Source organism: Mus musculus, chromosome 16, assembly GCF_000001635.26.
Source record: "Mus musculus strain C57BL/6J chromosome 16, GRCm38.p6 C57BL/6J".
Taxonomy (NCBI): Eukaryota; Metazoa; Chordata; class Mammalia; order Rodentia; family Muridae; genus Mus; species Mus musculus.
In genome coordinates, this window is record NC_000082.6 from 55,811,375 (window position 1) to 55,839,138 (window position 27,764).

The window sequence follows — 27,764 nt, forward strand, 5'->3', positions numbered from 1 at the left end:
CATAAGACAACATGAGTTTATTAATGTTCATTTAAAACTATGCATGAATTTTATCAGTGTGTGGAGTGGGCTCATTCCACCTTAGAGATGCCAAATATCTGTATTTAGCTTTCATCCATAAAATACGCTGAGTTAAACATGATCAATCCAATCCAATCCAAAGGGCATCTTTTAAAAAAGAACATGAGTACCTAGCTACAAAAGGTAAGTTAGTCTATTAAAAGGCATTTTTAATGGGTCATATTTGTCACAAAGAATCAGTGTATAAATCAAAGCAAAATATATTCTTGTCGGGCATTATCAAATTTAAGCAAAATAATGTTAAAAGAACTAACATTACACTAAAAAGTAAAACATCTTTATGAATAAGCATAAACATCACAGCACATTATTACTATTTGACAACAGAAAACAAGAAACTATGCTTCAATGTTGAATTTTTGTAATTTCTCTTAAGGAGAAACAGAAACTTCAACAACTTAGGTAAATTACATAAATCTAAGAGGTGATTCATAAAACAGTCTCTTCAAGAATACGCAAATGCCTACAAACGTGTCTGTTTCCAATGCAAGAGAAACCCGCCTGCTACCACAGCAACGTTGGGACCCACTTCCCCATTTGCTTTATCTGTAAAAACTCTAGCTGGACGATTACACAGTACAAGTTGCTTTGTGGGTGCACAACCTTGAAAGTGGTGAACAATTCACTAGCTCTTTTCTACTTGATTGACTTACACATTTCAAATGTCCGTGGTTCAAATCAAATATGTACAACATTTTAAAAGGTAAAAATGAGAATTATATACAGCTTCAAAGATCACATCCTATCAAGAGGCCTCCCTCACCTAGAGAGAGAGCATTATTAAACACCAGGTCCTGCATCTGACCAAAGAAGCATCGATGACAGCAAAGTGCACATCAACCTCACATCCAAATTTCTGTCCCCTTTCAAATGCTTTCATTTTTCACCTCATGTTTCAAGCCCACCTAATCTGGACCTGGCAATCTCTACATGAGCAAGGCTTTATGCCACAGATCAAGTCTTTTCCCATGAGTCTTTTTTTTTTTCCCTACCTGAAAGCTACTGGTTATCGAAGGTAATTTTACCATTCAAGATCAAATTCAGATATATAGATCCCAGATACCTGGGTATGAAATACGCAAATCTGCCAAGAAAATTAGATATCTGTCTTCTTTTCTTTTAATATAATCCACTATATAATAGTGAACTAAATGGGTTTGTTTCATAGAAACAACTTACATTTGCCAATACAGGGCAAATGGTCTATGTACAGATACATCAGGACTGCCTAACTGACAGTGAGTGTCGCTGAACCAGGCTCCACGCCAGTGGACCTAGTATGGTGGTGCTCGCTGCTGAATGGACTTCCCCTTCAGGATACGTCGGATCTGGAAGAGAAAGGAATCGTGGAACTTACTTCCAATGCTCCAAGCGGTATATGTCTCCCAGATTTTCACTCCTCTCATTAACCCTCTACAGTGCACCCCTAACTTAGGAGCACAGCCAAGTCAAACTCGTGGTAGAGCAGCGGCCAGGATATCCAAATGTCCAAGCAACTGTGTGTAGCTCTCCGGGTCTCAGGAAAGCCCCCACAGTCATCTAGAGCCACTGACTTTTTGTATCCCAATCAGACAAATTGTGTATCTGCCTTTCAGCCCACGAGAGATTAGAAGCAATTAGAGGAAGAGATTTTGGTGGCTGTTGCTGCGAGCTGCTTTCTGAAAGGAAACCTGTCCAATGGCCACCGCCTACCGAGGAAGGAAAAGAGAAGCCCCTCTCTGTGACAGCACACACAATACAGAAGGAAGAATGGCAGCACTGTAAAAACCTTTAGGGATGGGGACGAGCCTCAGACTCCAGCCTCAGGGCTGGGTGTGTGACAGCTGGGTGTGTGACCACGAGGAAGCAGCCACTACTGAGCTTGAGACCGCCATTTCCTAGTTATTCACGCTTCCTGTCCTCTCTAAATACAGGTTTAATTCTCCAAGTTAAACCTGCCTAAAAAGGTTTTGCAACTTTTAAATGAAAACTGCCACAAACTTCCTAAGAGTTCCGTGGGCAAGTTACTAGGCCATTTTGATTCTGATGACAGCTTGGAATCAAAAAGCTAACCTGTGTAAATTAACTTATGATTAATAGCGTATAAAATTGTCTATCCAATGCTGCCGAACACAATGATTCCCTCTGGAAAAAAGATGTTTGCCAAAAATAATTTCTTAAAAGATTAAGTTCTTACAGAGAAGAGCTTACTCATGTGTAACTAACTATTCAACCCCCAAAGATGAAATATAACCACACTTAATAAGAACAGGATAATTTAAAAATATTGTAGGTTCTTTTCCATCTCTTATGGAGGATCAGTTAGTAGACAGACTTATAAAAACTGATATTCACTAGGCATTTATTTACTTGTGCCTGAACTACGTCAAATATTCTACACTGACGAGCCTACCTGCAGAGCATCAGCTGGCCTTTGCCCTGAACGACTTCCTCCCTCTTTATATTTCAGTCGCAAGGGCCTAAAGGAACTTCCACTCCCTCCTGTGGCCCTCACCTGTTCTCCCACTGGGCCATCGGGGACCAAATGCACGGGCTGTTCATTCTCCAAGTTCCGAGTACTGGGGTCAGCTCCCTTCCTCATCAACAGGCGGACTGCGTCCAACTGTGTCACCCGATACTGCAGGCTGGCAGCAACATGGAGGGCGGTGTTTCCATTGTAAGCCTGAAAGCAAGAGGACAGAAGCGCGCATGCGTCAGGCAGAGGGCCATTCCAGGAAAGGAGCTCAAAGGCGTGGAGGTGGGAAGGTCATTCCCACGCTGGCAGCACTGAGGTTCTGAAAATTACCTTGGCATTCACGAAAGACAGGCAACTGGGCAACTCCAAAAAGAGGCGAATGAGTTCCAGATTTGCTTCTTCCGCTGCCAAGTGCAGGGCTGTGCGGCCACTCTTACGATCCTTGGGAAGGCAAGAAAGGCGAAGACTGAAAATCCAGATGCCACGCCCCAGAGCAGCGGTCCTCAGCCTTCCCAAAGCTGCGACCCTTTAATACGGTTCCTCACGGTATGCTGACCCTCAACCAAAAGTTATTTTCCTAGCTACTTCATAACTGAAATTTTGCTAATGTTATGAATCATAACGCAAATATCTGTTATGCAGGATATCTAATACGGAACCCCTGAGAAAGGGTGGTTTGACACCCCCTCACCCCCAAAGGGGTTGTGACCTACAGGTTGAGAACAGCTGCTTTAGACAATATGCTTTGGCCCTCCTCTCTCAAATGTCTAAAGCAGCTTTAGAGATCACTTCGGACGCTTCCTTCTTCAGTCTCCCCAAAGCCCAGGGTACATGGACTCTCCTATTCCTCTTGTATTCCCAACTAATTTTCCTACTTGATTCTTGTCACATTCCACTCATACACAGAGCAGCCCTTAACAATGTAGAAATATAAAGTGTTACTTTCTTATTTATATCAAAGTCCACTGATGATGTGTTATGTCGCCAGACTTGGCAGCCACCATGTATTGCTAAAGTGGGAGAGGACAGCAGGCTCTATGGGGACCCACGTGGGCATCGGAATCCCCAAAGTATTTAACACGGTGCTTCAGGACACAGCAGATACTCCATAAATAATCCCCAGATTTAGAAAGAATATTTTCCAGTTTAACAGAGGGCCAGAGAAATGGCTCAGGGGGTAAGGTGCATGCTACCAATTCTAAACAGCTGAGCTAAGTGCCAGGACTCAGAGTGGAAGGAAAGAACCAACTCCTATGGGTGATTCTCTGACTTCCGCATGGACCAATACACAGGCGCACAGAAAACACGTAAAAATCTCATTATAAAAATATTTTTTAAAAAAAATCAAAATTTAAAAATTCCAGATCGCACTAAGAAATCATTCCAAAAAAGCACCGTCATGAAAACGGAAACCAATGTACCATCGATTTCCAGCTTCATTTAAAACAAAGATTAACTCGTTTCACAGTTAAATGATCCATTTGTTTGGATAACTCCACAGATTAAAAAGAAATCAAGAAAGCGGATGAAAAGATCTTTTCAAAGGTTAGCTTCTGAACTACACATATAAAGCCCCTCACTCCACCAACTTAAAAATCGGGGTGGGTGGGTAGGGGGGTGAGGAGGGGGGAGGAGTTAATCTGCGCTTGCAAGCCAGGCCTCCGCCACGCCCACTTTTCTCTGCCACGCCCCCTCCCCCACCCCAGCTCTACCTTCCCTGTGAAGTTACCTTTGCCTCCACTGCGGCTCCCATCTGAATCAGACACTTAATGGTGTCTACCAGGCTCTTATTCCTTAGTAAGAGGTCCTGCACTTCGGGCGAATGAGACTGCCGATTCCTCTGCAGTTCGTGCACCACCGCATTGTGAGCCACGACCGCGCAATGTAGGGGAGTCAGGCCTAGGAAAAAAGGGTACAAAGGAAGTCAGGCATCCCACCAAGTCTTTTGGTCCCTGTAACTATCCTTAGGATGCTTCCTCGATTCACTCAGAACGGGCTCCATAAAACCTAGTAAGATAATCCGCATATACCGAGGCGGTTTTACCTGTAGAACAACTTGCTTTATTTTCTTTCTGTCTTAGGACACTGAATGCTCTTAGATTTCATGCACCCCACTTTCCATGCAGTGCTTTAGCCAATAAAGTATCAGCCTCTTACCATCATAGTTCGTTGCCTCAAGATCCACAAACTGATTGCTCCTCACAGCTCCCTTCTGGATGGCCTGCAAGGTTTATAAAATACACGCCTGTTATCCAAAGGTGGGGCAGACAAATAGGCATCTACTAGTGGGCTAAGGGATAAATCAACTCAAAGCATTATTGTTTTAACAAGCAGCCTACGGGAAACGGCTCATATCCAAGCACATCTTTTGATAACAGAAGCCTGCTTTCTGGCCTCTTTTCTTACCTGGAGCACCTGGGAGTGGCCCTTCTCCGCACAGACATGCAGAGGTGTCCTTCCCCAGCAATCCGTGGTGTTCACCTGGGCACCAAGGTTTACCAGATCTTGCACAATGAGGTGCTGATTGGCAGCTACCGCCACCTGAAAGGCACTCTGTGGACATATGGAGAGAAGATGGTTTTTTTTAAGCCTGTAACACTATCATAACAAGGAATATGAAACTAAACTGTGGCTGAGAGGAATGTCCACAGAAAGAAAATAAACCCTGTTAATAAGCAACCAAACACAGCAAGATGAGGAAACTAAAATAAGCTTAGGGTGCGGCTTAATTATACGCAATCTTTGGCCAAACAACTACAAAGTAAGCATTAATGACTTCAAGGTTAATGGTGGCAAAAAGTCAATATCTCCAAGTTAATATTAACAGAAGTCTCTTGATTTGAGGCTCTTAAACAGTCTGCACTGGAGACCGGCTACCCCTCACTCCAGCACTCCATCTTAGCCGAGGCAGCACCCTCACCTGTCCATTGTGCTCCTTAATGTCCAGCATGTGAAGAGCGTTCATCTTTCTTGCAAGGACATACGAGAGCGCTCGCCTCCCTTGGGCAACAGCAATATGGAGAAACCTGGTGAAGAGGCGAAAGAAAGAGGAATTGTTTCTGACTTCATTAGGTTGATCAGAGAAAAATTTCCTTCACCCTATTTAACGATACATTGATACACTCAAAATGAAACATCACAGAGGAGGAGAAATTTGGCACTTCTGACATGGTGGTAGTCTACCTGAACTGAAACGGAAAAGGATAAGAATGCTGAACACCAGGCTGAGCATTTAAAAAACTTTTTTTTTTTTTTTTTTTTTTTTTTTGCTTTTGTTTTGGTTTTTTTTCAAGACAGGGTTTCTCTGTGTAGCCCAGGCTGGCCTGGAACTCATTACTCTGTAGACCAGGCTGTCCTCAAACTCAGAAATCCGCCCACCTCTGCCTCCCAAGTGCTGGGATTAAAGGCTTGTGCCACCACTGCCCAGCCCTATTGTTTTTTTTCAATACTGATAAAAATTCTATGCCTGAAAACATTATTGTTTATGTGCCAAGAACTAGAAGCAGGGAGAGTTTAAGTAACTTACCCAAAGCTCTACAGACATTAATTAGTACTGGATAGGATCTAGCCTACTGGTTCACTCCTTATCAATGCCTAGTCATGATCTAACTGTTTCTCCTCTAAAGATATAATCTACATTAGTCTTCACAGCAGGTTATTCACGGAAAGTACATATTTTTAATTTAAAACAAAAAGTAATTTCTTTTGAGGGGTAAAAAAAGATAAAAAGAACAGCCTTCCTTGAAATATGAATTATCATCATCATGCCAACTAATAAGGTTCAAGCGTGAAAGGACATGAACTAAAAAGATACTCACGTGTCACCATCTCCGTCCCTAGCGAGGAACTGGTCCTGGGGAATATTTGCCAATTTGCTTTCTTCCTGCTCTACCTGCCACTGAAAAAATGACTTCCCCAGCTGGGTGGTATTCATCGGGCTTCCCATGATGTTCTGGAGTGACAGGGACGTGCCCAAAGAGTGCGAGCCCACATCGTGCACCCCGACGACGGCCTCGCAGGCATTGCTTGGCATCAGGCTGAAGGTCTGCAGCTGAGTCTCAGTTTGGGGTGGAATGCTGGTGGGAGCCGGAACGGGAACAGCAAGAGACTCGGGTTCCCCCGGGCCAGTCAGTAAAGACACAAAACTTTGGCCCGTGCAGAACTGTGGCTCGTGAGTATCAAAGAGGTTGGAATCATACTTGGGAGACTGGGACATTCTGGAGTAAGGACTGAACTGCAGGGGTGAGTTGTGGGGATAATTCTGTTGATGTTGCTGCTGTGGTGGCAGCGGCGGCGGCTGCTGCATGTTCTGTGTTTGTGGCGAATACTGGTACATTGACGCCTGGTCCATCATCTGTGGAGAGCCACTGACTTGGAACGGTTGGTATTTCTGAGGTGGAGAGAAGGCCTGGCCTCCATGGAAATCCTGGCACTGGTCTCTTGGCGAGTTCTGGGGAACCGTGGGGCTCATCCAGCTAACCTGAACAGTGTTTAGTGAAACTGGGTTGCACTCATTCTTGATGTTTATAATATTCTGAAGCAGGGCAGCGCTGCTATCCAGCTTGGATTCGCTGTGGCGAACATCTTCCATGCTCTCCCCAGGTGTAGGCGTTTGCGGTGATGTCTAGAAGGGGGGGAGGGGGGGGACAAGAAGCTCTCATAAGCATTTCTTTTAAAAGAACTCCAAAAGCTAGGGGGTAGGCTCAGTGCTAGGTTCATGACTTGGCTTCTATCCCAAGAAGCAAAAATGTTTTTGTTTCGTTTTGTTTTTTCAATAGCAACAATATCCCAGAATGAGTTCCACGGAGTGTTCAGAGGAAAACAGGGAGACGCTTACCACGAAGTGAGAAGGCAACAGAGCTGGCCTCTTGCAAACCGGTCCATCGGACAGAGGATCGGGTCCCTTTCTTTTCCCCACTGCGGACACTGCACTCTTCAGGTCTGTTCCCAAAGAAAGAAGGCGCGATCTGTCATCATCCCAACCTGACAAATTCCATTTATATCCCCCACGGAATCGTTTCACTCAAAGAGGACCCGGGTAAGATTATGGAAAAAAAAAAAAAAATAGATGGAGCTCTTACCTGTCAGCTGCTCAATGTTCACACTCTGTGTCTGCAATGGGAAAGGGTCCAGCTTAGTACATACAACATGGTTTCTCACTCGGTGGAGATCTGTCTCTCCTACCCTCTACAGAACCCCATAAGCCTCTGGGGATATAAATCCTGACAGAACGCTACCTCCATTCTCATTCTCATATTTTTTCTTTCTCTCTCTCTCTCTCTTTCTCTCTCTCTCCTCCCAGCCTCCCCCTTCTCTGTTTTCACTTTAGCCTATTCAATCCTGGTCAGGATGAAATAAGTAAGACCATCTGATTCATTCCTCTCTAATCAAAATGTTCTCTGTGTACTGAACCCACGGAATCCCATTGTCCTCAAACTGCTTTCTTTTGTTGGCTCATTAAATTTCTCAGACGCACCTGGCACTGAGCCAAGGGCAGGGAGTCCAGCGTACTCAGACAGCTATCTATCTCCTGTCCTAGGAACTCGGTCACCTATGAAAGACTACAAGGGACTTAACTGGACCTCGGTTAGCAAACCACAATAACCTTCACGGACTAGTCTCCCACCCACTCAAAACAAAGAGCAGAAGCCGCCACCTTAAACTCATCCACGGGCTGGCCGGAAGCCTTCTGCTTGTTGCTTCGGATGTGTAGCAGGAGCTCCTTCACCGAGTTCTTCACGCGAACACCTTGAAAGGGGCCTCTCTGCTGCCTGCCAACCCCCATGTGGGGCTCAACTGTTCAGAAGGACAAGTCTCAATTACATCTCTTCACAGACATGAATCCCGACTGTTCCCGCACCCCTTCCAAGACTGCAGCCTGGTGGATAAAGCCCTCAAGCAGCAAATTGCAAAGTTTTCCCATGCTCAAAGCCTTTCCAACATCCTGGGTCAATGGATTCCTATTATCTATATCGAGTACTTCTCAAGGGGGTCTGTGTTGGCTGATCCTCCAACCAGGCACCCTAAGGAATTAAAGCACTCTCAAATGTGGCAGAGGATCCTTGGGCCCAACAAAGAAAGCCTCTCTGTCTCTCACTACTATTTACTCATGAAATAGGAACAGAGCTTTAGCCAAGATCGGAGACTTATACATAACTATTCTTGACTTTGAGAAGTCCTTGGAGCAGAATGAGGCATTTGTAGTTTTTAAAACAAGGTCTTTTATGTTCATATAGAAATTATAAAGTACCTGTATGCCATTCACCTAACTTCCTCTAAAGTTCTCAAGGCACCAAGGCAAACTTTAAGTCAGCAATAGGGACTTAAGATTTCTTAGTATTCCCTTCATTAATTTGTACCAAGAAAGCTGCTTAAATTCACTTAGCACATTTCCACACACACACACACACAGGATTTCCCCCTCACTTACGTACATGGGCGTTCTAAGTAAAACGGAAACAGGCCTGTTCACCTTAGAACTTCAGAAGGCAGTTTTAGAATTTACTGAGTGCCACAACTATGTAACAAGTTCTTGTCCATGAATTGAACATATTTGGAACATAAAGAGGAAAACGAACGGAGAACAAAGCATAATTTGGCTATCTGTGCCACAAGTGTGACATAGAGACAGTGACGAGGGCAAATAAAATGATTAAATAGCCTTTCTATTCAAGTTCAGGAATTCCCACAAACACCCCAATGGCCAGACTCTAACAGCACTCCTCTGGAGTGACAAGAGTTAAAACTTCCATGCCCACGTCATAGGGAGAAGAAAACGCACTTTCAGGAATCTCCCATGGCTTGTGTGGTAAACCAAGAACTAGAAACAATCGATGGGTTCAGCCAGATGTCCACGGGCCTACAAACTTCAGAAAGGGCTGTCAAAGCACGCACACCGCGCTTTTCAGGGAGCTGTGGGCAACACTGTGGCTTAAGGCACAGTGTTTTAAATCAAAAAATAACTTTTTAAAAATAAAAGACAACCAAAGCTTATGAGTAGCCAGTGTTAAGGAACAGCAAGGGGTCATTCTTTAAAATAATTGCGATGAGAAGCTCCAACAACTGAGAAAATTTAGGCGGTGTTTAAATCTACCCACAGCTGCATCCTGTTTCTCCCTCCCCCACCCCCCCAAATTATGCAACTCGGTTCGTGAAGAAAGGAAACCATACAACCCGCAGCTAAAGAAAGGGCTTCGCTAGATGTAACTTTTCCATTCTCAAGCACACAGAGAAAATCAGAATTCTGAGCAGGCCTCTGAACCGCCAACATCGTAAACTAAGCGCAGAACACTAAATCACTTTTCTGAACCAGGCTTTCCTCTACGTCCCGAAAAGTGGGTTTTCTTTGATTCATCCCTACAAATAGATTAGGAATACGGGTGTCTTAAAAATCCAGTTCCCAACGCTTTACCCTCTGCCACTGCTTCTCACTGAAAGAGTTACAAGAAGGAAACTACATCTCTCTCCATCAGCTCCAAAAACCTCATAATAGTGTTATAATTTCTCAGAGGTTCTTGAATTCGGAGGTCGGGGGAGAAGTGAAAAGGGAAAAGGTTATGAGATGGAAGAAAAGAGAATCCGAGGCTCTCAAGTTCTTTTCCAGGAAGCCAGCGCGCTAGCCCTCAGGGTCCCTTGGGCGCTGGACTCCGCAGAGGTCTAGGCAAGGACAACGTGCCAGAATCAGGACAAGGCATCTAATCACTCATGACTATTCGCGTCTGTCCGGCCGCTAAGGAAGTCACAGGGGCCGCTTAACGTCTCGACTATGGGGGGGGGGGGGGGTGGAGGGAAGTCCCTCCCCATCCTCCCAGCGTGTGAACCCCGAATAGAGGGGCAAGGAATCTCGCGGGTGGGTACCTTGAGGGCGCTCGGCGCGGGCGCCACCTCTGGGACGGGACTCCACGGCCCCGCAGGAGGACACGGAGGAAGTGGAGGAGAAATCGGAGGAGTCGGAGCCGGGCGAGCCGGGCGCGGAGGGCACGGCGGACAGGTAGCCGGTGTCGCCGGCGCCGGGGGCGGAAGGAGGCGAGGCGCCGTAGAAGTAAGCCAGGTTGAGCGGGCTGGTCATGAGGCCGCAGTCGCCGGCCGCGTCCAGCAGCCCCTCTCCGCCGCGGCTGTCGTCCAGCAGCTTGTCCACGATCATGCTCCCAGGCTAGGCGCTCGGGGTCCCCAGACACCTGCGCCACCGGATGGCTACGCGGTTGGCTGCGGCAGAGCGACTAGTACGTGCGCGCCCGGAGGGGACCGGGCTATTTAAATGAACTGACCTCCTCCTCCGCGCTCCGCCCGGTGAGGCGGCGCCTGGGCTGCCTCCCGCCCCGCCTCCGGATGTGTCTAGTTTCCAGTAAAATGCCCGGGATGAGGCAATGTGCCCTCCGCCCTCGCCCCGCCCCGCCCGGGCCGACCGGTTGTTTTCCGGCGGCTCACCTGGAAACCCCGGCTAGCACCCGCGCCCCGAACCCCCGTCGGGGCCAGCTCCAAGTTTCCCCGGTTGGCCTTCGCTGGACGCACCGCATCCCCAGGGGCCCGGGGTCCGCGGCAACCGCTGTCTGCGCAGGGGCTGCGATGCCCGGGGGCGAGCGGGAGCCCCGGGCTGCTGCAAGAACAGGTCCGCCCAGTTCGGGGAGTGGGAAGCCAGAGCGGTGCGTGCAGAGTTCAGTCTCCTCCCTTGCCTCCAACATTTAGCCCGCCTCCAAACCTGGAAGCGGTTGCCCGCGGACTTTCTGGCCTGGACTCAATTTCAGAGCTCTTGCAGTTTCTCTAACTTCATATCTGGGCCATAAGCAATCTTTTTTTTTTTTTTAGTACAGTATTAGAATAAACAGCAATGACTACCCTTTCGTATCCTTCAATACTAGAAAAAAGCTTCTAGCAAAATGATGAATACGCATATATGCGTGTATATTCTTTGTATGTTTTATATTATTTTTTACGTATTATGTAACGTTTTATTCTGCACAACTTGACCTAGTCCTGATAAACACAGGGATTTTGATGCCTCTACCTTGAATACTTTTTTCAATGTTTATACTTCCGCCGCAAATCCAACTAGCGAACCGTCAAGGGAAGTTTATTTTTAAGGGAGAGAAAGAATGAATGATTAAGTCTAAATTTTCAAGTAACATCTTAACACGTGGGGATAAGGTATACACACACCGATGAAAAGAAACTGACTATGATTAAACATCGTGAGAGGTACAAAGTTCAGTGAACAGCCTAAAAAGAGACTTTCTTGTGGAGAGGGGGAGAAGGGGGAAGTCTTCGCAAAGAATGAGATGAGCCCTAAAGGATGGCCCTAAAGCGTTTGCAGGAAAATCATCTGCCAAGAATTAAGGCCAGGAGTCAGGGAAGAATCCGCAGTGCCTTTTAGGACTGCCAAAGGGAAAATAGCATAAATGTGAAAGGTAACCTGAGCGGAGCACCTACAGGGACCAGCGAAGTTACTAGAACTTTAACGTGAGGGAATCTGAAGCTGGCAGAAATGAAACAGTTTTAGAGAAGATGAGACTGAGGGGAGTCCTAGTGGCCTAAGAAGAAGGAAAAAAAAAGTGACCTAGAAGAAGAGATAGTGGCAAAGAGGTAAGTAGAAATAACTAGATCATTACGTAAGTAAATGGCTCTGCTAGGCAGAATCCACAAATCTAGCATTGCTGACGGGGGTAAGCAGCAGGCAGCCCACAGGTGCTACAGGGCTAGGCAGGTGTGGAGCATGACTAAAAGCACAGCTAAAATTAATATCAATGACGCCTTGCCGTTCGCACAGCTGCTTGTTTTCTGGAAATAAACAAATATGGGGAGGTGAGGGGATTTGATTCCCCTAATTGTTAGCTGTTAGGCTCTTGTTCTGTGCGCAGGCAGCCTTGAGAGAAAAGAACTGTCAAACCACATTCAACACTCCAGAGAGCTACATGGCGGCTGTAGCTTCTAAAACACTACTCCAGCTTCTGAAGATGCAGCCTCAGAGCCACACTTCTCCCCCACCCCCACCCCCACCCAGGAACCCTTCCCACTCCGGCCAGATTGAAGGCCTGTCCCCTGGTGGTAGTCTAGGAGAGACTGCTGCAACTGCTGCAGATGGAACACTGTTGTGATTGGTGTAAATACAGCCCTTCCTTCGCCTGAAGGTCATAGGTGACTAGTACAAACACTTCTTTTCTGGCTTATACTAGAAGCAGACTGCCTGGCCCACGAGGGCCGCTAGCAGACATCCTGCAGTTCTTCCCACCCCCCACTGTTTCAATGGCCCAATTAAGGGCTCTTGAATAAAGTTGCCTCCTTTTCTGTGTGATTAACTTTTAAGTTAGCATACCAAAACCAATGCGTGCCACTGTGGCATTTTTATATGTATTTGTCATTATGATCTGTTCCTTCCCCAACTCATCTCCTTCCCCCACTAGCTGCTCCCTGTCCCCACCAGTTAGATAACCTTCTAGAACACACGTTTTAACCCTCTGCTTCCATCGTCTTCTCTCTACCCTCCTTTCAGATCTTTGTCTCCTCTCTACACACATTCGCAAACTACACACACACACCACACACACGTGAACTGTCACAGTGATTAAAACCCTCATTTGTCTAACGTGGGTCTGACGCTGTTCTAAAGATAAAGATGAGACGACTTGTGGCCTTTTAGGCTCAGATGCACACCGTCTGCATCTAAGGACAATGGAAAAGATGAAAATAATGTATCCTAGAACTCTGTGACTCGTGGAAAGGAGAAATCTCTTCCAAAGTGACCTGAAGACACCCTGGCAGTACAGGTGTTAATAATTTACTTTATTGTGTTTCATACGGCTGAACAGTTTGAACTGTTTTATGGTACAGGTAATGTTGTAACACCATTGTCAGAGCTCTAAAAATGGAACAGAATTCTTTAAGTGTAAATGTAATGAACTTTCTTAATACCGTAAATAGTTTAGAACAGCATTTCCTATTTGAAATGGAGACACCAGTATCTAAGAGGGTGAGCTACTATACTGTATTGGCAGAAGTAAGCAGGCAAGAAGGCAGGAATGGCTGCTCATTGATTTGCTGACAGGAAGGGGAGGGAAATGGGGGGGGGGGGGATGACTGCACTGCCACTTTCAAATGACCGGGCACCTCAGCAAGCAGCTCTTGTGAAGAATTCTGCTTCCACCTGAGAGGACAGTTCTACAGACTGCTCCTGCTACTTGGTCTCCCTCGCCTGATATCAGTCCAGCAGATTACAGGAGTGTGTAACTACAGATGCAGCTGGCGTTGAGACATCTGAAATGTACACTCACCGTTTTGAATCTTAACTTAAGGCTAGGGGAACAAAATCGTATGTTTCACTCAAGGACGTCTTAGACAGAATCATGATTCTAAATTTTATTCATACTGATCCCTGAAATATTACATTAATATCACATTAATTTTCTGTGTGAAGAGACATACATAGATGTTTGTGCAGTACCTTGAGGTACGATAATTGTCTTTAAGGAGAGTGCTTTGGGCTGCAGAGATGGCTCAGTGGTTAAGAACACTGACTGCTCTTCCAGAGATCTCTGAGTTCAATTCCCAGCTTACAACCATCTGCAACGGGGTTTGATGCCCTCTTCTGGTGTGTCTGAAGAGAGCGATGGTGTACTCATATACATAAAATAGATGAATAAAGCTTTAAAAGAAAAAAAAAAGAGTGCTTTGAAAAACAAAATCGTACTTTGCTCACCAGGGTGGAGTAGGGGTTGCTATTTGTTCTAATCAAACACTGGGCTGTAAGCTGAGCCACTGTCAGAAAATACCAATTTCATGTGAAAGGCAACCTAGATATTCTGATTTCTTTTTAATTACAAAGTAAATCTGCTCTCTCAAGAAGAATAGCTATCAGTATTTGTTGACAATGAAAGAATTTAAGGTTTTTAATGAAAAAGTAAACTTTGAGGCAATTTCTGTCAGGTCACCTGAGCTGGATAGCCCCCTGATTGGTACATAAAGACTTCTGTGATGAGGCCAGTATGAGGTTATCCACAAATATAATTTTTAAATTAATGAAACATACATGTGTGTATATCGTTATACCCGTGATAAAGCATTAGAGAACCTACATCACTCAATTAACTATATGTTCCAGATGAACAATGCAAGACATTAAGAAAAATCAACTATGGGTAAAAGAACTATTAAAGTTCAAGCCAGACCAATGGATTTAATGAATCAAAACATAAAAGTTAGCTGGGGTCTCAGAATGTAGCTCAGTCATAGCTTGTTTCTGTATAGCACACACATACACACACACACACACACACACACACACATGCACACACTTTCACATTTGTGTCATTAAACTGGTGAAAAAGGAGCCAGATATCCGGTTCCTCAGAAAATTGGACATAGTACTACCGGAGGATCCCGCAATACCTCTCCTGGGCATATATCCAGAAGATGTTCCAATTGGTAAGAAGGATGCATGCTCCACTATGTTCATAGCAGCCTCATTTATAATAGCCAGAAGCTGGAAAGAACCCAGATGCCCCTCAACAGAGGAATGGATACAGAAAATGTGGTACATTTACACAATGGAGTACTACTCAGCTATTAAAAAGAATGAATTTATGAAATTCCTAGGCAAATGGATGGACCTGGAGGGCATCTTCCTGAGTGAGGTAACCCAATCACAAAGGAACTCACACAATATGTACTCACTAATAAGTAGATATTAGCCCAGAAACTTAGGATACCCAAGATATAAGATACAATTTGCTAAACGCATGAAACTCAAGAAGAACGAAGACCAAAGTGTGCACACTTTGCCTCTTCTTAGAATTGGGAACAAAACACCCATGGAAGGAGTTACAGAGACAAAGTTTGGAGCTGTGACAAAAGGATGGACCATCTAGAGACTGCCATATCCAGGATCCATCCCATAATCAGCTTCTAAACGCTGACACCATTGCATACACTAGCAAGATTTTGCTGAAAGGACCCAGATATAGTTGTCTCTTGTGAGACTATGCCAGGGCCTAGCAAACACAGAAGTGGATGCTCACAGTCAGCTATTGGATGAATCTCAGGGCTCCCAATGGAGGAGCTAGAGAAAGTACCCAAGGAGCTAAAGGGATCTGCAACCCTATAGGTGGAACAACATTATGAACTAACCAGTACCCCGGAGCTCTTGACTCTAGCAGCATATGCATCAAAAGATGGCCTAGTCGGCCATCACTGGAAAGAGAGGCCCATTGGACTTGCAAACTTTATATGCCCCAGTACAGGGGAACGCCAGGGCCAAAAAGTGGGAGTGGGTGGGTAGGGGAGTGGGGGGGAGGGTATGGGGGACTTTTGGGATAGCATTGTAAATGTAAATAAGGAAAATACCTAATAAAAAATATTTTTTAAAAAGGAGCCAGATATCATTTAAAATATTGTACTGTTGAATTAATACGTTAGAAAACTTAGAATGAGCAATTCCTGAAGATGCGCCAATCAGCAATGAGTCAGCAAATCAGGGCTCCTCTCAACATTCTTCCATCTTCCCTGTTTCCAAACATCAGGTCAAATCCCAGCTCCTGAAACTCATTCTAGATCTTACAGGCCTGTCCCATTACCTGCAGGGCAACCTCTCCATCCACCTACATCAACCAATACAGGATAGAGTTCCAGAGAAACCCAACAAAGAGTCTGAAGTGGCAGGGAGAGTGATGAAAAAAAAAAAGATTCTGCAGAAAGAACTAAGGATGGAAACAAGGTGTTTAGTTTTGGTTTGGTTTTGTTGGGTTTTGTTTTTGGCTTTAGTTTTATAAGTCCAATGTCTCATCAGAATCCTTGAGATTCTCAGTGACTCTCAGCCATTTCCCCAAGTTTCCAGATGGGTATAACTCTTACCAACTGGTGTTCTGTGCCACATACGATCTTCACACTGGTGTGGGGCACCTGGTACAATTCCCCGGTGATTTCAATAGCGCCCCCACCCCCAACAAAGGAATTCCCTATCTGTTAGAGCACCCTCATTTAAATTCCTTCACCCAATAATTCCAATGTCACTTACATGATTCAGGCTGCTGAAAGAGGAGGCGTGTAATAATAAGAGAATTCAAAAATAGTCTCAGATGTACCTTGTGTGGTTCCTTGGGAGAGAATGGAATTGGTTTAAATGCCTAACCAACCTATGGTTGTATTTCATGACAACTCCATGGCCCTATTCCATAGCAGCAACATTACTGTAGAAACGTGTAGACAAGGGTGACAGGCATACTTGTTATTTGTAAATGGAGCTCTGATATTCACAGCTACAATGAGATAAGAGCCTAAGTTCATCCAGTAAAGGGGAAAGAGAGCTAGCAGAAACCCAAAACTCGACAAATAACAACAAAAAGATAGATGCAAAGAGATAATCTAGGGGTAACCAGAAAAGCCTGGATTTTAAGACAGAGACACATCTAGTTTCTTAGGCACAGTAGCTGAGGAGGGCACCACTGATCTTAGTCAGGAGAAGGCACAAATTGGGAAAATGCAAGCAGAAACAAGGCCAATACTTCATGCTGAGTCTTTTTGATTTGTGTCAGTGTTCATTTATCAAACAGGATTTGTTAAAGGAAAAAAAAAAAAAAACCTTCTGCAGGAAACAAAAAGGCAATATCTGGACTATAACCAACTTAAACCAATCTAGATTCCATTAGTCACAGAATCGCACGTATTCACTGATTCATTCAGTAACTGCTTAAGGAGCAGGTATAGCAATCTGGACACCCTTCCGGGTGGTGTGCTGAACAGCACTGGACAGAAATGCAGTCTCTTGTGGAGCTGACATTCACAGCAGGGACAGACAACAATCGAACTGCTGCATAATGAAGGGCGAGTGGTCTGATGTGCCAGGCATCAGGTAAAGAAAGCCAGAAGTTCCATTTCAGATGGACGGGGAAGTCTTCCTACCACTTTCCACACAGAACACTTTGACACCTGAGACTTCTGCTTTGGGTTGGATTTTTGTTGTTTGTTCAGTTTTATCAGAGGCAGTCTCACTCTGCAGACCAGCCTAGTCTTGAACTCAGAGATTCCCCTGCCTCTGCCTCCCAGGTGCTGGGATTAATAGTGTGCACCAGACCTGAGATTTTTTTTTTAATTTCACTCTTCCTGAACTTTAAATATCACCCCCAAGCTCAGCTCTCACCCAAGTGAAGCCTCCGGCTGCTCGGGCTGGCCTGACCTCTGAATTCAAATCCCATATCCCATGCTGCCACAAGTGTGACTGACAGGTCTGAGACCTAACCTCTGGGAGATGCCGCAGGCGGTATAGACAGGAGGAACTTAGTGCCACCCCTAGAACATATGTAAGGAAATACCAAGTGTGGTAGCACACATGTGTGTACACACATGCACACAAGCATGTATAGACCACACATAGAAAGACACACAAAGATGGACGGCACCTGAGGTAGGATACCCAAGCCTGTCCCCAAGTTTCCATATGCACACACCACAATGCACACCTCACATATATGTGCGTGCACCCACAAACATGTACATATAGGCATACAAAAGAAAGAGGGAAAGAAAGAGAGAAAGGGGGGAAGGAAGGCAGGGAGGGAGGGAGGGAGATGACCCAACTCATTTTCCCTCTTTGCACCAATATACCCACCAAACGACTCTCTTCATGACCTATGGAGATGGTCTGGTTGACTGAGAGAACTTTTTGTTCCAAGTACAAAACCCTGAGTGCAAATCTGTAGCACTCATGTACAACGTCAGGTCCAGCTGCATGTGTCTGCAGCCCTGGCTTTGAGAGGTGAAGACAGGTGCATGCTGAGAGCTGTCAATAGCCAGCCTAGCAGAAAAGGCAAGTTCGGATTGACAGAGAAACCCTGACTCAAGGCTGAACAGCAGACATCCAAAGGAAGACACCAGGAGTCCTACTCTGGCCTCTGCACATGCGAGCATGCACCCGCATATCCAAATGCATTCACCGTACACACCCCACCTTTGCAGGAAAGTCTAAACAACTTAAAGGTCTGATGCTTTCTCTCCTCCATTTCACTATAAGAAAGTTCTAGTAGTTCTTTCTCCAAAGTGGTCCCTATGCAACCCTTTGTACTCATTCAGCTGGATGACGCAGGAAACGGCTCAGAAGGTAAACAGGCACTTAACGGTCAACCCTGAAGGCACGAATTCAATCTCAGGACCCACATGTAAAAGGGCAGGGCAGCCCTCGAAAGTTGTCTTCTGACACACACACCATAGCACACACACGCCCACACTCTCACACATACATACATGCACAGTACAGAAATAAATAACTGCAACTTTTAAAATATAATTAATAATAATAATAATAATAATAATAATAATACCAACTAGAGAGGATGTGGAGATGGGTCAGTGGTTGAAGTGAATTGTATGCAAGTGTAAGGTGTGTGAATTCAGGTCCCCAGCACCACTGTAAAATGTAAGTGCATGGCATAGAAGTCTATAATCCCAGCATAGGAGGCAAAGACTCCTGGGGGCTGTCTGACTAGCCAGGCTAGCTGAATTGCTGTGCTCCAGGTTAAGTGAGTGACCCCTACTGAACCGTCAATATATAAGGTGGAGAAGTGGTTGATGACGACCCCTGTCCTCACAAGCAAATGACCAGACAGACAAAACTAGCTGGAAGTTTTGGAAGGCAGTTCTCCCACTCAGCTGCCAGACCCAATGACAGTGTCTAGATGAAACCAATCCCTAAGCCTGATTCTACATCTTCTAAAGGGTGGGCCTACCAAACCAGCTATCGATTCCGTTACAGTCTGAACTGCCTCCCCATCGACACAGAATCCCTATGTCGATGCCCTACAGGGTGGGACTTCAAACTAAGACTATATTTGGAGACAGGCCTTTGCAGAGATGAGATGAAGTGAGGTCCAAAGGAGCCCTATCCCAGTTAATGTAAAGGGTGTCTTAAAAGGCACCAGGGATGTGCACAAACCAAAGGCCCTGGGCAGGGGCCCTGTGCACACATATGGAGAAGGTTCCATGAGCACTTGAGCAAAGAAGCCTCAGGACAAGTTAAACAAGCCTCAAGACAAGTCAAACTTGCTGAGCCTAACTCTGGACTTCCTGTTTCCAGAACAGTGTGGGAATGAACCTATGGGATTTTGTTTTCGTTGGTTGGTTGGTTGGTTGGTTGGTTGGTCGGGTTTTGTTGTCATTGCTGTTTTTGTTTTTGTTTTTGGGGGATGTGTATGTGTGTGTGCATGTATAAGTGTACCTATGTATGCAGTATGAGTGGAGGCCAGTGTATAAGTCTTGGGTGTCATATCTCAGGCACCATACACCTGGGTTTGTGTTGTGTTGTGTTGTGTTGTGTTGTGTTGTGTTGTAAAAGGATCTCTCTTTGGCCTAGAGCTCACAGAGTGGACTAGGCTAGTTGACCAGCAAGCCCCATGGACCACTGTCCCTGCCTCTTCGTGATAGGATTATAATCATGACGGCCATGCCTGGCATTTTTTTAAGATGGATTCTGGAGACCAAACTTGGGTCTGCATTGTTATGTAGCAAGCATTTTACCAAATGACCTTCTGTGGAACACTAAATTTCTGTTTGTTTGAACAGCTAAGTCTGGGAATGCTTCACTGTAACAGCTCTGGCAACTAATCCCCAATTCCAGTATATTTATATCCTCATGATACACATTAGACAATGGCACATTGATTCTTGCTACAAGCTTTTATCCAAGCTAAAGTTCTTGCCTGTAATATTTTTCAACCTTTGGTTGAAATCATAGGGTTTTCGAGTAAAGCAGACTTTGGTCCAAATCCCATCCAGTCACTTATTAACCACTACCATTACTTGTGCCCTCAGGACTACTTTTCTCATCCTTAAAATGGATATTCAACTACTTTTGGTCAGTGTATCTGTTAAATGAGGTAGTATATATGATATGCTTAGCACACCAATGATGTTTTTTGTCATTATTATTATTTTTCAAATCTGTGTTTAATACTTGATAGTTAAATATTCTGATGTCTTTGGCTCACCGGCCCAACTTGAAGAAAACCTAAGAAAAGGGGACAATCTTGAAATCAGGTTCGGAGTCCCTTCCCACGGGGCTTCGGCTCGATGAAAACGGTGAAAAGTTGGTGTGATAAGCCATGGGGAGCCATTCAGAATTTCTGAGCAAAGTGGGAACAACAGAAGTAGCAGCTGAGCGCAGGTAGGTAAGTGGGACACTGTAACAGTCAGAGCCATGAACTGGGCTAGTACCCACAGAACTGGAAAGAGGATGCTCTTCAGGGAAGTGAACCAGAGGTGCAATCCATAGGGCTGATAATGGACTGAATAACGCAGAACAGACAGAGTCAGGCCCCATCAAGGCTGATAGTGTACCACGGACAGAAATAAGGAAGCCACCGTATTTTATTTTTGCTTCCTGTTCTGCCTCTGGCCTGCATCTCACCTCTTCTCTGCAATGGATCAGAGCAGTCACTGTCCCACCAATTTCAAGAAGGCCTCTCACAGTCAGCTCACGCAGCCTACACGGGAACTTTTACAAAAGGCTGAATCCATAGCTGGACCAGTAGATTTGATAGGACCATACCTTAGAGGATGTGAAACCAGGCTTTGGAATTGGTTTAATCTGGATTCTGTCAGTGGAACCAGCAGTTGAGCAGGAGAAATATTTTCCAAAATTTTCAATTATTTTTTTTGTCTGTCTAATTATTTATTTGAGTGGAGGGGTGTCTTCTTCAATAACTTCACCTTATATGCACAAATTTTGGGCTACCAAAAACTTTGGAGCTTAGACAAACAGTATATTGAAAGTGGCCCCGTGAATGTTGCTACCACATGGTACCTCCTGCGTTACAAGCCAACTGTAATCTGTCACTGTGCCCTAGATATTTAATTAGCGTTGCGTGTAAGAATCTCTCTTATCTTAATTCTGGATTCTGTTCAACGCCACAAGTAAAAAAAAAAAAATTTTCCTTGGTTGTTGAAGAGCTATCAAAGTTTGGCACAGGATGACAGGCCTAGAAGGCCCTGGTCCAACCCCGCCTCTGCGATCAAGTTTGATCTGACATGACAATAGCGATTTCAAGGGTCAGTTCAGCAGCCTGGCCCAGAAAACTGGATTTTCAGATTCCTCTAACCCTTGTCTCCCATCTCATATTGAACCCACCTTCTTTGCCCTTAGCAGAAGTAAAAACCAAAAAGCCATTACAGGTTGCTGAGAGCTGGCCATGGGCAGCTATTCTAACTAGAAAATGAGCCATTTTCACTGTTTCTCGAATTATGGAGAATTCATGAGAGAAAAACTCGTGGACCATCTCTGTGTTATGAATGTGTAAATGAGGAAATGGGGGGGGTGTAAAGAAAGGAGGTGGGGGTGAAGTCAGAGACACCCAATTCCCACACTCTGGGTTCTCTCCATTCACCTGTAGACACAGGTCTTGCCACTTGCATCCATGAGTTGCCCTGTAGCTCTGGCCCCTTTAAATCTCTGGGAAACCTCCCAGGATTTCTTTTGAACTTAGTGTTCTGGTGACAAGCGGTCCAAATGTTTAAAAGGATCCAGTGTACGTGGAATCCAGCACATTAGCCCAGTGGTTTTCATTGGAACAATTTCCAGCCATCCACTTGGTTCTACAGTGCGGGTAGACTTTGAGGAAGGTTTTCTGTCTCAATCATTGTGGTGCTGAATGCAGAATTACTGGGCAGAGTCTCTATTCTTAACTCAGTTATCAATCGTTGACTTACACTCACGATGCGCATTAACTACTGATTCACTCCACCCAGTCAAACACTGCAAAATGAGTTAAGAAGAAATAGGCAGGGCTGGCCAGACAGCTCTGTGTGCAAAGGTGCTTGCCACCAAGTCTAAGGACATCATTTGGAGCCCCAGAACCCACATGGTAGAAGGAGAACCCCAGAGCCTACAGGGTGCCCTCAGACTCACACACACACACACACACACACACACACACACACACACACACAAGTGTGTATATATACACATATATGTTATATACATATATATATGTATATATATATATATATATATATATATATATGTTATAAAAAATTTAAAGAAGAAAATGATCATGGCATAGGCACTTTGAAAACTGATAGATATGGCAAAGCTTTAACAAGTTATACACAGACCCAGAAAAATGTCTCAGTGGGTAAATCACTTGCTTCAGTGAGTTCAAATCTCCAAAACTCATAGTGAAAGGGGAGAGAGCTGTCCTCTGAATGTTGTCATCTGGCTTCCACTGTAGCATGCGCACACTTAGACAATAATAATCATTTAAGGCCGGGCAGTAGTGGTGCATGCCTTTAATCCCAGCACTCGGGAGGCAGAGGCAGGCAGATTTCTGAGTTCGAGGCCAGCCTGGTCTACAGAGTGAGTTCCAGGACAGCCAGGGGCTACACAGAGGAAACCCTGTCTCGAAAAAAACCAAAGGGGAAAAAAAAATAATCATTCAAATTAGCTTCAAGAGTTCTACACAAGATTACCACGTGATCTGGCAATTTGGATTGTGGGTATCCAGCCAGAAACACTTAAAGCAAAGAGATACTTGTCAGCGCAGGCTCCCAGCATAAAGCTCATCACTTGGATGTCGTGTGTAATTTTACCATAATTTTTTAGACATTTTGAAATATTTAAAGATAGACAGCAAGAAAACTCCCCTTGAGCAGAAAAAGAATCGAAACAGTTCCGTCCTTGGCAGCCAGTACTTTTAAAACTCTTGACAAAAGATGGAGACAGAAGAGAGTACAAAGAGACAAGCAACCAGAGAAAAGTCGCCAATGTCACGTGAGTAAGCACATAGACCATTTACAGCGGGGCATCTTGCTGTTGTTTTTGTACTCCTGCGTGCCCTATAGAGAGTTCCTTACACATTCCTTTCCTGAACACCCCTCATGAGCGTTTAATACTGCAGATGATCTGATGGAGCATCTGCACGCCCTGGCTGCCTGCAGGGCAAACAGAGGATGCCCATTGTAACAACTGAAGGTTTTTCCCTTAAGAAGGCCCAAAAGGTCACAAAAAGAAACAATATTTGCTCTCTCTGGTGATGCTATCCAAGTGGAAAATGCACACAGTATAGCCTGAACCCCTCTCCACGGGTGCTATTCAAGATGCCAAACTTAACCAAAATAACCAGAGGGACTGAGAGTGGTCGTAAATTACGCCATGCATTGTGTTCTTAGCTATCCAAGTAGACTCGTTCATCCCTCCCACTTAAGTGATAGCACTGAGTCTGGAGGGAGTGCAGTCTGCAGTCTGTGAGACATTTCTGCAAAATAACCCAATATGTAAATGTTCTTCTATATAGCCTCATGGAGGCTACCTATAAAAACAGATCACTCAGTCAGCTTATTAGCTCCCTCTGAAACATCAGGGATGCTGCAGACACATGGGTGGGGCTACCCAAGGCTCCCTTCCTCATAGGGATCAGCAATGGATGCTGTACTGGGGGAGGCGGAATGTCCTCCCAGCGTTCGAGAAGAAAAGGTCCTGAGAGGGGCAAAAGGAAATTGGTGACAGGATACCTACTCTACAATCTCTGTTACTGTTTCCAAAAAGAACACAGAAAGTAAATGGCCAGCTCTTATCAACTCCTGAGGGCAGGCAGCCACCCTCCTGTGGCTCCACTCTCTGAGGTATAAAACACTTCCCTGTGGTCTCCTTCATATGTGAATTATCATGGTGGTTATCAATAAGGACTGCATCAGTTAACTATGAACAGAGAGTATGTGGTAGCCAAGACTCAGCAAAGAAGTAGAAGAGTTCTTGGGGGGAAAGCTGCCTGCTCCTATTGGTACCTTCGTGTCACTGGCCTGGTGGCAAATCTAGGTTCTGAATTCTATCTGGGAGACTCTGAGCCAACAGCTCAGTTCTCCTGGGTCTAGGAAATATAGCTGAGTACACTGTACCTCAAATGGTAATGTGAGGGAAAGCTGAGCTCTTGCAAGTTCAGCTCCTAAAACAAGTGTTTACAAATAGTCAAGTCCAGTATTTGCTCCATGAGACACTTGGGGTGGGGGTGGGGGTGGGGGTGGGGCTCACAGTTCCAAACTGAAGGAACAGAAAGTGCTTTGATCAGAAACCACAGATGTGAGCTCAAATGAGTTTCTTCACCCACCCACCATTCAGATGTGATGCTCTCTGAGCCTGTGAAAGATTTCATAATTCTGAAACTGTCAGTCAGCTGAGGGCTGGATTCCCCTCTTAGATGTGTTCATGGCCTCCTCCCATAAAAACAGAGGAAATTCAAATATTTGTTAAAAAAAAAAAACACCAAAAACTTTTAGTTCATAAGTCATAATTAACTGCTTGTAAGTAAACTTCAAAAATTGGTTAAATTAAGAGCTTTGCAAACCTTAGAACTCTCCGAATAAAACATCCATTTCCCATACTGACAATACCACCCAAGACAGAAGGAATGCTTAGATCCCACTTAGAAACATTCACCCACTTACCCTCGGGACTTCAGCATCGAGCCAACATCAAAAGGCGAAGTTCAGCATGGGCCTCAGGATCTTCTTGGTAAGCTGAGGGCAAGAGAGCAAGAGGCCACCAGATCAGTGTCAGTCCATAGCCAAAAGGAAACAGTCTTCAGGAGTGATTAGTACGTGGTCTCTGAACAATCAGAAAGCATCCCTGGAGATCAGGGTCCAAGGAGACTGCAGCTTCTGGGAAGGTTACTGTCTGTGTATCTTTGTCAGGACAAAGGAAAGAAAGGGACAGGTTTGTCCCCTTTTCCTTCATAAGCCAAAAGGATCAGTATCTTAATAGCAGTTATGCTGACCCTGGCATTGCCTGTACCCTAGGCAGAACGCCACCAAGTGCATGATTGTGCACTGACTTCCTACGGGGACTCATCCTAGATTGACTTCTGTCTCTTCAGGGCTTGTCACCTGTACCCTGACCAGCTGTGTCCCTAACCTGCAAAATGATAGAGAGGTGCTGGAGGGAGTAGAAAACACATTGTATTCTCAAGTCAAATAAAAACATGTTTCCATGAGATGTTGCTTAAGCTTTTCTGTATCAGGGATAACTACTGCAGTAAATGGGCGCTGGACATTTTTTTCTATTTTGTTATCCAGACAACCTATTGTCCAACAGTGGCTCTCAACGCTCCTAATACTGTGACCCTTTAGTTCACTTCCTCATGTTGTGGTGACCCTGGACCATAACATTATTTTTGTTGCTACTCTATAACTGTCATTTTGTTACTGTTTTGAATGGTAATGTAAATATCTGATATGTCAAATATCTGATAAGTGACCCCTTCAATAAGGTCATTCAACCCCTCCTAAGGAGTTGCCACCCACAGGTAGAGAACTATTATACTAAGAGAAACAAACAAACAAACAAACAAACAAACCATTCCACCCGACCAGGTACTTATTTCTTTAGAGGCCAGATTCAAATTAAGAGTGTAATGCCAAGTTCTTAAAATTTACATAATAAATGTCACATCCTCTCTGGGCCAGCCCCTTTGCTTGATACAGTCAGTTCACTAGGGCTGGCAGCATAGAGAACCTCTAATCCATCCCATCTAGAAACATGCATTCACATGGACAAATCTCTTAAACTTTTATGAAGCTATAGGTTCTGCCAAGCCATCCCCAGCTCAATGGTTTCTCTAATTCATAAAACGGCCATTCATAAATTTTAGTTTTATAGAGGTGATATGAGAACTACCTAGGATATGCTATCAAATACTTCAACCTACTCAAAATATATTTTTCCACAAAGAGGCAGTTTTGTTTGTTTTGTTGTTGTTTGGGGGGTTTGGTTTGGTTTGGTTTGGTTTGGTTTGGTTTGGTTTGGTTTGGTTTGGTTTTTCGAGACAGGATTTCTCTGTATAGCCCTGGCTGTCCTGGAACACACTCTGTAGACCAGACTGGCCTCGAACTCAGAAATCTGCCCGCCTCTGCCTCCCAACTGCTGGGACTAAAGGCGTGTGTCACCACCACCCGGCAAGAGGCAGTTTCATAAAGCCAAGTGTGGCGGTGCATGCCGTTAATTCCAGCACTCAGGAGGTAGAAGCAGGAGGATATATGAGTTCGAGGCAACTCTGATCTACAGAGTGAGTTCCAGAACAGCCCAGGCTACACAGAGAAACCCTGTCAAAAACAAAACAAAACAAACAAACAAAAAAGACATACACAAAACAAAACCTGTAGCTTCATGTTTACCTTTATGAGAAAGTAAGCCTTTAAACCCACCCATCAAACCTCCCAGAAAACTTCCACCTTAGGGTAGCCACCATTTTCCATCACCAGCTTAAGGTAAATTCATACATCAGATATACAAAGTCAAGCATCTTCATCAGCCACCACATGTACCCTCCACTGGTATCCTAATTCTTCCTGGGCCTTTATAGGCAACAGATACAACTCAAGCTATTGCCAAGATATCATAGCATCCTGCATCCCCAAAACAACAAACAAACCACTGCCCCACAATATTTTGCCACAAAGCAAATGTTACTACTTTATAAATCAGCAGACATCTAGCTCCCAAGGAAAGAGCATGGGAAAGGAACGGGTTGAGGGCAGCTTAGCTCTTTAGATCCCTTTTCATATTGAACATCAAATAATAAAAGTATACCTTTGTATTTGAAGATTCGAGTCACACAAATACGTAAAAGCAATTCAACTGCTTTCAGCTGTAAGCAGCGACAATGCCCCCAAGTACGTGAGAGCATCAGAAGACGGCTGGGTTTCCTTTTGAGGTTACATGATAAAGAACAGTTAAGCAGCCTCTTTCTCTAGAGCTCGCCGTCTGACCTCGTGGCGGGAGGAGGCCAGTCCTTGGCCCTGGCCTCCTTTATAGGGCTGGCTTTCTTTTTGCCAGCTAAGTGGGCAGAGGGGGCGGGGAAGCCCAGCACGCCTAAAATACACCCTATGCTCATCCTCGGGTTCGATCGGGGGTGCGTGGGCACCGAGAAGGGCCGGAGGAGGCGAGGCGGGCAGCGAGGACTAAGTTTGTGGACTTTTTCCACACGCTGGAAATTCCCAGGCCAAAAAGACACCGACCCGAGTCCCGGACATTCCCCGCCAGGGCGGTCCCCAAGACCCGGACTGGAGCCGCGCGGAGGACTGAGGCCCCGCAGAGCTGTTTTCAGGACTCCTGTCCCAGTGTCCCGGGAATCTAGGGGATTATGGCTCCTCGTTAGAGTCGCCTCAGGGACTGTCATGTTTTCATTGTGACCTCAAAGGCCTGGAAACCGGTCTGGAGGATTACTGGAGGATTACTTCCCCCGGTTGAGTTTGGTGAGCATGGCAA

The 27,764-nt window shown here is 45.1% G+C and overlaps 1 protein-coding gene across 4 annotated transcripts; it reads right to left on the minus strand.

The window, feature by feature from the left end:
* Nfkbiz (nuclear factor of kappa light polypeptide gene enhancer in B cells inhibitor, zeta) lies at positions 1 to 27,580 on the minus strand. Of its 4 annotated transcripts, none has more exons than XM_030249339.1 (14): positions 27,087 to 27,580; positions 24,947 to 25,018; positions 10,394 to 14,171; positions 8,193 to 8,332; positions 7,618 to 7,648; positions 7,374 to 7,477; positions 6,355 to 7,160; positions 5,457 to 5,562; positions 4,943 to 5,089; positions 4,694 to 4,757; positions 4,266 to 4,435; positions 2,867 to 2,977; positions 2,576 to 2,743; positions 1 to 1,409 (listed from the first exon to the last, which is right to left on the minus strand). In XM_030249339.1, the coding sequence occupies exons 3-14, from the start codon at positions 10,677 to 10,679 to the stop codon at positions 1,356 to 1,358; spliced, it is 2,187 nt and encodes a 728-aa protein (XP_030105199.1). In that variant the 5' UTR covers positions 10,680 to 14,171; positions 24,947 to 25,018; positions 27,087 to 27,580; the 3' UTR covers positions 1 to 1,355. The 4 variants fall into 4 exon arrangements, with proteins under 4 accessions (XP_030105199.1, NP_085115.1, NP_001152867.1 ...); NM_030612.3 differs by having other exon boundaries at positions 3 to 1,409; positions 10,394 to 10,741; positions 27,087 to 27,267; NM_001159395.1 differs by lacking the exon at positions 10,394 to 14,171 and having other exon boundaries at positions 3 to 1,409; positions 27,087 to 27,267.
* Positions 27,581 to 27,764: the final 184 nt, after the last annotated feature.

What these genes read in the sequence shown, in the direction of transcription:
- Nfkbiz (XM_030249339.1), bottom strand. Translation starts at nt 10,679, where the DNA reads ATGATCGTGGACAAGCTGCTGGACGACAGCCGCGGCGGAGAGGGGCTG. An exon ending in CCGCGCCGAGCGCCCTCAAG is followed by an intron (nt 8,333 to 10,393) that starts GTACCCACCCGC and finishes CCTTCTGAACAG; the next exon opens with TTGAGCCCCACATGGGGGTT. An exon ending in TTAAGGAGCACAATGGACAG is followed by an intron (nt 5,090 to 5,456) that starts GTGAGGGTGCTG and finishes ATATGTCCACAG; the next exon opens with AGTGCCTTTCAGGTGGCGGT.